General features: G+C 53.0%; 1 protein-coding gene across 1 annotated transcript; it reads right to left on the reverse strand.

Moving 5' to 3' along the window:
- Nucleotides 1-1,052: 1,052 nt before the first annotated feature.
- On the reverse strand, nucleotides 1,053-11,370 carry LOC104399988 (dihydropyrimidinase-related protein 3; the record flags this gene model as incomplete). Its single annotated transcript, XM_010014924.1, has 10 exons — nucleotides 1,053-1,502; nucleotides 1,956-2,118; nucleotides 2,713-2,892; nucleotides 3,479-3,649; nucleotides 3,973-4,114; nucleotides 6,984-7,140; nucleotides 7,962-8,082; nucleotides 10,478-10,546; nucleotides 11,101-11,181; nucleotides 11,309-11,370. Coding segments are annotated over 10 exons (1,235 nt in total), but the record flags the coding sequence as incomplete, so codon positions are not given.
- Between the last annotated feature and the right edge of the window lie 91 nt (nucleotides 11,371-11,461).

An 11,461-nucleotide genomic window follows, 5' to 3' on the forward strand; every position in this document is an offset into this window, starting at 1 on the left:
ACTGTTGCACCGGCTGACCAAAAAAACCACCAAAACTCGTGTACTTAAATGGCAAAAATCGCATTTTTAAAAGTTCCCCAAAGACTTCTACAACCATCTCCCTTTTCCCCTCTTCCTCTGTAAACAGAGCCACAGTCGCAGTTTAATCCCTACCAGGCAACAGGGAGAAATCTTAAATTGCTCTAAAGGAGAACTTCACAGAACTTGCAAACATGAACAGCTTCCCCACCCCTGGACAACTGTTGTGGCAGGGCCCCTTCAGGACTGCTGCATGGACAACTTGTCCTGTCTGAGCTCGGGCATGTAAAAATAAATATTTCAAGGTCAACTACTTTAGGAAGAAAAAAAAAAGAAAAAAAGGTATTTATTTAGCACAGCCTGAATCAACTCTTAATTTTTTGTAATACTTAAAAAACAATCAAGCTTTTTTTGCATGCTTTGCAAGCTTCAGAAGGCTGTGACCCTCGGTTTGATAAACACCACTTGATAGAGCGCCCACAAAAAAGCAGCCTCTGAGCTGGCCCCAGCTCCACGCCCCGGCAGGGCCGTGTGGGGCCGTCACCACGCAGTCACCACCGGACAAAGTGAACAGCCTGTTACGAGCACTCGACCGCGCTGTTTTGCGGACACTCGGCTTTTGCCCATGAAGCTACACCAACACCCCGACAGCGAGCAGCGCGCAGATTCCTCCTGACAGCCTGTCCCAGCCCAGACACTGCCCAAAGCCCCTCCTGAGCCCCACTGCCCAGCTCCACCACGGCACAGCTTCGTGCCACCGCTGCCCAGCTGCAGCACCCTGAAGGAGAAAAAAGCGACCCAGCACCACGAGCTGTTTGAAGGAACAACTTTTTTTTCTTAATAAAGTGTACAAAGTAGTAAACGCCTTACGCGAGGCGCTGTGACAGCCCATAGAGATGACCCGGGCTCCCCCGTGGGCCTCGTGGTGAAACGCCAACAAGCGCTGGGTGGAAACGAAGGACACGAACACAACACAGACCCACCAGCTCCCGTGAACCTGCCCACCCCGTCCCACACCGCGCCTACGGCCGGCCCCTGCCTGGCCAGTTCACCCGCGCCGCGTTGTTCCCACTGTCCATACCACAGCACCCCACACGCGTTCAACACTAACACCACACTGACCCGAGCGACCTGTCTGAGCGGCATGCATACAGAAAGGAGGAGTGAAAACACAACCCGACCGAACCCACAACAACAACAACAGAATTTTAAGGCTATGCATAAAACAAAATGAAGCAATATCTTTAAAGCTAGGTAGGAAGTAGCATTGTGAAACATAAGGCTTGAGGCTTATTGATTCTTCAGAACAGGTTTGTTTGCCTTTCCTTCTTAAACACCAATGTACCACTTTTCTTCCTTCGCTTGAACAGGGATTTTCCTTCTCAGCAGGGAGATTTAACTCAGGGAGGTGATGTTGGAGCGGCCTCCCGGGGGCGCCACGATGCGCTTGCTTGCTGAGCGAACACCTTCGTCAATCTGGGTACCTGGGAGAGGACAAGAAAGCATGAAGGGAAGGGAGAAAGCGAAGTTAAGAGTGTTTTCTTCCCTGGACTGAGCAGTCAGGCAGCCTGGGGTCTCACAGAGGCGCTTCCTGAGACTGTCTACAGCAACCTGCTCCCTCTCCAACTCCAGTAACAACCCCAAGAGCACCAGTGGCTTGAATGTCTCTGTAGACACCTCCCTGTGTACAGACCCACGCTACAAGAGCAGGGTCTGATGCTGTGCTGGCACCTCCATGGCCACAGCCTGCCTTGCTTCTAGTGCAAGGTGCAGCAGCGTGGAGGGTCAGCTCCAGCCATGTCCTTAAGAGGCACACACGGTCTGGTGCTGCCATGCTCCACTCCTCTGCTCAGCTTGCCCCAGGCCATCTCCCGGCCACCTCCAGCCCCAGACAAGCAGCTCTGCACTCTTCCCAGCCCACCGCCACGTGTGTTCACCTGACAGGCTGAATCCAGACTGATGGAGGTTCCTGACAGGGGGGGTCTGCCGTGTGGGGGACCCCCTGGTTGACCCCGCAGGGGTGCCCCCCTTGGGGGTGGTGGTCAGGTCAAACACGGGTCCATCATACATGCCCCGGGGCACGGCATGCATCTCCGCCATCTGTCACCAGAGAGAAGAGGACAGTGACACTTCTCTGCCCCCGGGGAACATCCTGCCACGACAGTGCCATGCTCCAGTGATCCTCGGCTCGCCAGTTCACACTGCCAGCCCTGCACACCTGAGACCTCCCCGCAGCGCTGCGGCCTGGCGCAGCCCCGACACCCACCTCCTGTGTGACAGCCTCCCTTCACTCCCACCTTGCAAGGTGTGCAGAGCCTGGTGCAACAGGCGATCCCTCAGCATGGGTTTATGCTGCATGCACGGGGAAGGAGCAGGCCATTTTCCCAGTCTGTTTTTAACTCAGCACTTCCCTCCAGACTCCTGCGGCCACAGGACAGCAACAAGGACAGGCACTGCCCACTCTCAACCCAGATGAGCATGTGCCTCCAGTGGGAGCCCACCACCAACACTAAGGTCAAAGCTGTCTACCCAAGCATTAGCTATCCCAAGTGTAGGTTTAGGATATACCAGTTTGCAGCACTGTTTACAGGGTCCAGTGAGAACAGCAGAGGAAAACCAATCAGTTATCAGGAAAAATGTCAGTTTGGGCTAACAGTGTCCCATCTCTGTCTCCTGGCATCTCTGTCTCCTCACCTTCCTCCTGGCTTTAATGCGCTTGTAGACATAGTCAGGGAAAGGGCTGCAGGGCAGGAAGCGTCCAGTCCCCTGGGTCACATGCAGGTTGCCATCCTCCAGCATGATCTTCCCCTGGCATATGACAACCAGCGGGGCCCCACGTAGCTCCATCCCTTCAAAGATGTTGTATTCAGCTGCCTGCAGCAACCAGGGGATGATGGTCAGGAGGGACACAAGCACTGCCTGCCCACTCCGGGCAGTTCAGTGCCCACACCTTGCTGCTGGAGTCACCAGTGCAGGGAGAGGACAGCTGTAACAGCCTTGCCTGCCACAGAGGCCTGCTTTAGTTCGTTAGTTCACCACACTAAGAACACACCACAGCTCCCAGCATGAACCAGGACCTCCTGCTTCGGAGCTCGGTGTGAGCAATGACTCCATCAACTGAGGAGGGCAGGACGTAGGCTCGAGGTAAGGCATGAACAAAGCACACTGGCAAAGCCAGGAAAAATTTATACCTGGAAGAGGAACCCAGAGGAAAGGTGTGTCCTTACACCTGCATGGGCCAGGCTCAGGAGAAGAGCAATAGGGCAGGATGAGAAAAGCCCTGTGTGCAGAGCCCAGGGCTCACAGACATCCTACCCCATAGTCACAGCCTGGACTCGGTCCCTCCTCCTCAGGCCCAGCACCGCAGGGCAGCACCAAGCTCCCAGCAGCCAGGCAGCCTTTATACAGTGCTGCTCACACCCCACGCTCCAGCATCCCCACAGACAAGCAGAGCACTCACAGATTGATGGGTTTTTGCTGTGACGATCTTCACTGCGTCAGGATCCCATATAACCAGGTCGCTGTCTGAGCCCACTGCTATTCTCCCTTTCCGCGGGTACAGGTTGAAGATTTTTGCAGCGTTAGTGCTCGTCACAGCCACAAACTGGTTTTCATCCATCTTCCCTGTGGCCTGCTCAGACACAAAGAGAACTAAGTGCTCTTTTGGGGAAAGGGAAAGTAAGAGCCCTGGGAAGCACCAGACTCACTCACAAAGAAGCCACTGGCTGGCTGGGCCCAGACCACCGTGGCGGATCTTACTATTGGTGCCAGACACACCGAAACTGGGCCATAGTCACACCTCCTGAACCCATGACAGCCGCCCCTCCTGCTCTGGCTTGCTGGGACTCTCAAAGCCAGACTTGAGACAGGCAGCTGGGTGCCCAGCTCTGTGGGGCACAAGCACAGGTGCCAAGGTGCCCATCAGCCCTGCCCGCTCTCCAGCATGACTCTTACCACTGCCTTGTCCCAGATGACAGACATTCGTTCCTCTATGCCATTGGTCCCTTCTGGGATCGCGGTGAAGTTGTCTTTTCCAATTGCTTTCTGTGCAGTGCTGAACGTACAGTGGGCACTTCCTGAAACCTGCAGGTCACCACTGAGGGGTGGTGGTAACAAAAGCATCATCAGTTGTTTTGTCATCGGTCAACAGCAGGGACACAAGGGACATGAATCTCCTCCGGGCATGGGCAGTGCACGGTTCAGTTCTATTTTACACTGCACCCTCATTTCTACAGCTCCTCAGTCTGAAGACTTCCACCCAACTCAGCCCATGGTGGCCGTGTCACCTGGGGCCATGGGGACAAGACAGCTCTGCCACCACACTATCTGGGACACAGAGAGCATCCAGCACACAAGAGGAGTCAACAGCTCAGCTCCCAGGGAACAGGGTGGTGCCAAGGCAAAAGATGTCCTTCCATACCAGACTCTACCATTTTCACTAACACAAACAGAAAAAAATATCCCAGTGTGAGTCAGAAAAACCTTTTCTGGCAGTTTGTCAGGTCTGCCTGGGAGAGAGCCTTTGCCCCCTGAGGAGGAAAAGGCCTCTCCACCCAAGGAGTTTCCCCAAAGCCAGCCCTTTCCTTGTGTACTGCCAGGCAAGCACAGCCCTCCCCTGCCCCACGGGAACCTGCAGCAGGCCGGCATCACCCCTGTCTGTGAGAGGGGACACGGCTGCAGAACAGGGCTTATAGCTGCCTGTCACTCACATTGGCAACCTTCTCCAGCGAGGAGAGCACCTCAGCCTGGCTCCAGGGCTCTGGCCTGAGACATTTCAGTGGCAGGAGCTCATCAAAGCCTACTCTCAGGCCCTCACATGGGCACTCACAGCACAAGCTGCAGCAGCCAGCAGCGCACACTGAGAAGGTCTGCCTGCAAGTGCTACAACAGCAAACAACCCCGCGGCCACATGAAAATCTGAGAGCGGGATGAGGAGTCAGGACTCCCGAGAAGCAGCTCTCTGCAGGAGGCCCAGAGAACCTTCACTGCAGCACTCTGCAGTGGCTGCTGCCCAACACTGTTATCCAACCCCTCTGCCCAGATGGGGTCACCAGTTGGATGAGATGACCTGACCCATCCCGCTCCTGACCACGATGGCAGAGGGCAGGAATGGACAGAGCCAGCAAGCTGCCTGGCAAGGCAGGGCAAGGAACTGCCCATGGCTCCCTGGAAGTCACCCTGGGCAGCCCCGGACAGGCAGCACTGCTGGGCGAGAGGAAGCAGAGCCCCGCCGCCAGCTCCCGGCGCTGCCACGTGAGGAGTGTCCTCCAACACCCGGCTCCCAGAGCGGGTGCCTGCGGCACGGACACGGCGGCTCAGCGCAGGGCTGTGAGTCAGCCCTAATCCACTGGTAATCTCCATCTTCCTCTGGTAATTTCTGCCATATGTCTGACTGAGTGCGCAGCCAGAGGCCCAGGCTGCTGACACGACACGCTTCCTAAGCTCCACCAGATTTGTCCTGGTGGAAGAAAACAAAGCATCCAGTCCAGCTGGAGCCTTGCAGCCTCTGGCCCTGCTGAAGCCTCACAGAAAATGGCACGGGAAAGGTGTCAGGACAGACACCCGTGGGCTGCAGGGACTCAGGCTGCTCTGGCCTCTCCTTTGAGGTCTGGGGTAAATTTCAGGTAGAAGGGAAGGATTAAAAAGCCAGTTCAGGAGCTGGGCTCACTTTTCCCAGCCAGTTCCTAAGACCTGCCCCTACTTCATACATCCAGACTGAGCAGAGGCATCTCTTGCTCCTTGACCATAGCAAGATCCAGGGTGATCTGAATATTCAGACCCCAAATGCACTGGCACCTCTCTTACGTCAGCCATGGCATCTCCACCCTGGCACAACCCAGATTTATCCTAACGTGCCCCTCTGGCGCGACACGTCTGACTGACCTTGCTCACCTAGTCAGAGATGTTTTCAGCATTACCTCAAAGGTCATTTCCAAACCCCTCAGTGTCAGTCATCCCCTGGCTAACAAAGACCAGCCACCATGAGTACAGTTTGATGTACAAACACAGAAAGGGGTGAGTGATTCACACGCAGTGCATGGACGGGGCCAGCAGTGAGCTCTGTGTCCCTGGCTGCTGTGCATGCCTTGCCAGTGAGAGGATGGAGTGTAACTGTGAAAGGTCAAAGCGAATTGCTGAAGTGCTTTTATTGTTTGCTATTTTCAACAAATCCCTTCCCCACCCCTTCGCCTTCGGAGTGAAAAATTACCTCCCATCCCTGTCAGATGTGCACGAGCTGCTCTTGATGTTCTCCTGCAGGCTGTGCGCTACTGCTCACCTCTACAGGTGTGAGAAAATGTCTGCTTTGTGTCCACCAGCTTGTGACACCCCTCCACCTTCTCCTGCACCATTGCAACCCAGGCAGCCGATCCCCACTGGGCATGATATAAGGAAGAGGTTCTTCACAGTGAGGGTGGTGAGGCACTGGAATAGGTTGCCCAAGGAAGTTGTGAATGCTCCAACCCTGGAGGCGTTTAAGGCCGGGCTGGACAGAGCCTTGGGCGACATAGTTTAGTGTGTGGTGTCCCTGCTCATGGCAGGGGGGTTGGAACTAGATGATCTTAAGGTCCTTTCCAACCCTAACTATTCTATGATTCTATGTGCAGAAGGGCTTCTCCAGCTTGGTGAATGCCTTTGTTGACAAGTCAGTGTTAGCTCGTCCTCGTTTCTTTCCCTTATTCAAGGCATTTAAAATCATTCATGACTACTTGCCCTGGTATTTTTCTCATTACTGATGTTAAACTTAATGGTGTCTCCTCTGTCTTCCTTCTGCTCCCAGGGATAAGCCACCATGACTCTGAGTCAAAGCCATTCCATCAGTCAGCTCATTAAATACCTAAAGTGAAGCAGTCTTTGTTGATCTAAGGTCTATGCTGCCCAGGTATTCCCTAACTGCTTGCTTCCCTACCCAAGGCCAGAGTTCACTTCTTTACACTAGCAGCATCACTCAGCAAAGCTTCACTCACCTGGCCAGAAGGGAGTTGATGTAGTCAGGAGTTGTTGGGTCTGGGCTCAGAGGGGGAGAGACCACAAATGCTGCAGCCTTGGCCCAGTTCTTGCTCCAGTAGTGCGTCCCATCGGTCCCGAGGCTGGCCGTGATCGGCTCACCAAACACCACATTGCCTGGAAAGGGGGACAGAAAGGACAATTCTGGTGGAGCCTGGAAGCACACAGGCAGGCAGACAACAATGCAGCCCAACACTGAACTCATGCCAGGCCAACAACCAAGGCTCTCACAATGTCCTTCATCATAATCTCCTGTGCATTTTTGATCCCTTAGCCCTCATACATATTGACCATGTGCCACCAAAGAGCTGGCAAGCATGTCCTCCTCTCCTGTTCCTCACTCACCTTCCAGTGCCCACTCCAGGGAGAGGGGAGAGGGCAGAGGGTGGTGACCATGAGCTTTTTGTGGAGCAGGGCTTGTCACACTGATAAAACTAGTGTGGGGTCTGAGAAACTGTGCTTTTCTTTACAAACACACTCTACAGCCTGAGCAAGTGCTTCTGGGAGACAGAATGACAAACGGAGCCAACAGCCACCTGAAGAGGCACCCAGACATCTCTGAAGGGCCAGCATTTCAAAGGGAGGCCAGAGTTAAATCCAGCAGCTCAAACCACTTGTGCGTGGACTGGACAAGTCCCCGTGAAGAGCCCTTCACAGCCGCAGACAAACTTTGATGTTCAAAGTATTGCTCCTACCTATGACCCACATGTTGATGTTACCCGATATGACAACAGGAGGTGGCTCCATGTGGCCTGGTGCAGTGTCCCCATGCCCTTCACAAGTCAGGTAAATCTCTGAACTAACTGCTCCCCAGCAGCAGGGGAAGCGCTGGACTGCACTCAAGGCAAAAGAACCGTGAGGACATGGGGAAGCTTAACCCAGGTGTCCAGGTCCCAGTGGCAATATTAAGGCTGTGTGCAACACCAGCTGCCACTCACCTTTTTTTCTGGCTTGCGAGATGAGGTCAGCAGCACTTTTGCTCATCACTTTAGTCACATAGAGAGGACAGTTGGTCTGGCTGGCAATAGTGATGGCCCGGAACACAGCTTCTGCTTCCAGCTGGAAGAGAGAATGGCACATGGCTGTGGAGGAGCACCAGGTAGGCAGGGAGGAGCCCCTGCTCCTCTCAGCACACCATGGATTGCTGCCAGCACCCTGCGCCCTTGCTCTTACCCTTGACTCCCCAGAGGCAGGTTAATCAGGGAGACCTGAGGGGGGAAGCTGCAGTCTCCCTACGACTGGCCCAACCCACAGGCTACAGCCACATGATGCTCGGCCAGGGAGCGCGGCCTGGACCGTGCGCAGGGGCCAGCGCTGAGCTGCATCTGCTGGTTTTTCCACTGCCTGGTTCCAGCTCTCCCAGCAGCCAGAGGGAATGCTGCCCACGCCTGACAGCGCGGCTCACAGCCTGACACCAGGCAGAGAAAGGGGCTGCCCTTGCAACCACTCACTGCTCCAGGCTTTCCTGCGGCTGCAGGTTAACCTAACGTCACCATGCCTGTGGCTGGGGTACGACAGGCTCTGCTCTGCCAGGCTGATCACACCAGGGTCTGGCTGTCCTGCGATGTGCTGCTGCTCAGCCCAGCCCATTGACACCCACCCCTGCTTCCCTGCCCTGCTGTTGGCAGAGGACGGGTTTCCATCACGAGGGATATCTTTGGACTGTTACATCAGCCCATGCTCAGTCTGAGCTCAACCCCAGAGGTTCTCCAAGTGTTTGCTCTACAGTTTGGCTTCAAGCTTTGGCATGAGAAAGTTCAAAACAGAAGCCTTAAAAAGCCAGTGTATCAACCAGCCAGCTCCCGGGGGAGGCCAGGGCAGCCAGCTCCAGGGAATGCAGTGACGGCCTGCGGGCAGGCAGCTGGCCATGCAAGCTTAACTCTCCCAGTGCAGGAGCAGCAGAACACTGCACGCAGACACACGCACCCAGACACCTCCCGTACTTCTGTAGGCCTATTTGCTGCACAGGGAAGAAGAGGTTTTTCTCTTCTGCTTAAAGACTCTTTGAACAGAAATGCATACAAGAAAACATTTTTATCAGCGCACAGCTACGACTTAAGTATTTGGCAGAGTTTAACGTGTGGACAGGAGCAAACAGCCATCACTGAATACCCTTCACAGCAGGTTATTTACCTGTAGCAGCACCATCCTGCCCTATCAAATCACTACCATCACCTGATAGAAGAGTTCATCTTTAATAACCACTGAGGTCTCTGGGGGACAGAGCAAACCCACGGACCTATGGACCACTTTCCCAGTGCTTTTCCATCAACCTGCAGGCTTTATGGGGAGTGGCAGGGATATCTGTGCTGGAGCTAACATTTTCTCAGGTAGGGTATGTTCTGGAAGAAGGATACTGTTTATTTCAAAAGGCAGTGAGACCTGGATTTGGCTGAACAGATTATAGCTACAGCTTTCTTGTACTGTTCTCAGTTGCCTTATGCATTAATGGCATTCCAAGATCAAACACTCAACAATGTTTTACCGGCTTTGGATGAGAACCGCAGTGCTGTCTTAGGATAATAGGACAGTTCTCAAATCCTGGCACAACCACAGCACCCCATAATTGTGGGTTAGCTTGCCAGATAGTGGCAACAGGCCTAGAGCCATAAAAATAAATGGCAGTTTACACACACAGGGACTCTGGTCGGCTGTATTTGACATTAAGTCTCTTCCCTGTACAGGAAAATGCTTTACGCTTTCATACTTCGAAGAGAATAAGCACTGTATTACACTAGGCTATGTATGTTGTTACCAGCCATAAAACAGTCAACTTCTTGCACTTTTAATTTAAGCTAACTGATTTTATTTCCAGTAGACACTCAAGTACAAATCTGTCCCTGTGCTCCCCTGCTCAGCTTTGCTGTTGTACCAAATTCCTATTTTCTTCTTTCGTGTGCTGTGGAAAGTCAAAGCACCTCTCAGCAGGGAGCTAGCTCAAGAAAACCTACCTGAAATTAGACTCAACTCAGATTAATAGACCAAACAGAAAAATACCCTGAGAGCTAAAATTAGAAGTAATCTAATTAGTGTCTTGACAAAGATTTGTAACCAGGGAATTTCCCCTCTCCTTCCCTCCCACTGCTTCCACCAATGGCTTTGTCTGTCTGATTTTGAAACACACTTTAGACCCTAAGCAGAGATTAAACAGGAAGAGACTGGAATCTGTCAGCACTCTGACAGACATCAACAGTGAATTTACAGAGGAACTAAAACTCACCATTTGGTTCTTCTCAGGCCTCTCATACCCATGGAGTTACCTACACAAGACAGATGCCCCCAAAACCAGCCACAAATGCTGCTACAGCCATATAGACTGTTTCGTTGACTGATTAATTGTGGGAGACTCAGAAGCCCTTGTGTCTGCTGGGAGACTCACACAAGACTGAAAACCGTGTGTTGTGCCTGTACTTTCACGGGAAGCTCTTCAGTGGTACCGCCCTTTGCATCTTACCTCCTCAGGTCTGCTCAGCACATGGCCCTCGGGGCCGGTTATTCCCATCTCCAACATCCTGGTTTGTTCCTAGGACATGGAAAGGACAGAGGGATGTTGTAAGACTATGAAGCTATCAGCCACACATTAAAACAGATTCCTCCTGTGTTGAGCCCTTCCCTTAGGACACCCATGTCCAGAATACCCACGTGAAGACCAAACCACATCCTTTTCAACAATTCCCTTGGCAAATCCCGTTCCATCAGCTGGCTGCCTGCTTACAGCAGGGAGAAAATTCCTCTCTTGCCATGGCACTTTTCAATACACTTTAGCTCTCTTAGCTGATTATGTGCAAGGCAAAGCTCTCTGCCTATGCACAATGAAAAAGATCTGTGGTTGGAGTGAGCATACTGCACTTGATGGCACTCTCTTCTATTTAGATAATCACTAATTCATTATTTCAGATTCATTTATGCACAAATACAGCAGAAAATCTTGGTCCATTTGATACTGCTGCTGAGCAGCAAAGAGATCACCTTGCAAAAGACAACTGTGCAGCTTTAGAGTCATTTTGCTAATGCCCCACACCAAATCTGCCTGGGATAGATTTTCAGCCTCTGCATACCAGAAGAGGAGGTTGTTACCTGTGCAATTATATCCCCGTTTTCAGCGTGGACTTGAGCTATGGCACCCAACTCTGCCAGGCAGCTGAATATCTCATACAGCTAAAAAAGAGACAAGGAAAAATGACTAAGGAGCAGAATGACTGCCCTGGGCTGTGCACGGCCCCTGTGCCCAGACGGCTGCCATCCCCCCACTGCCCCTCACACAAGGTGACAAGTAAGGCCTCACCTCGGTGTTCGACATCTGGTACAAATCCTTGTAGGCCATGTACACCATGAAGGAGTTAACTCCTAGGGGCAGAGCAGAGAGGAGAGGGGGCTGAGCGAGGCTCTTGCTCCTGAGGGTCCCGCTCAGGCACCCGGAGCGGCGGGAGCCAAACCT

The sequence above is a fragment of the Nestor notabilis genome, unplaced genomic scaffold (assembly GCF_000696875.1).
Source record: "Nestor notabilis isolate BGI_N333 unplaced genomic scaffold, ASM69687v1 scaffold27945, whole genome shotgun sequence".
In the NCBI taxonomy this organism is placed as follows: Eukaryota; Metazoa; Chordata; class Aves; order Psittaciformes; family Psittacidae; genus Nestor; species Nestor notabilis.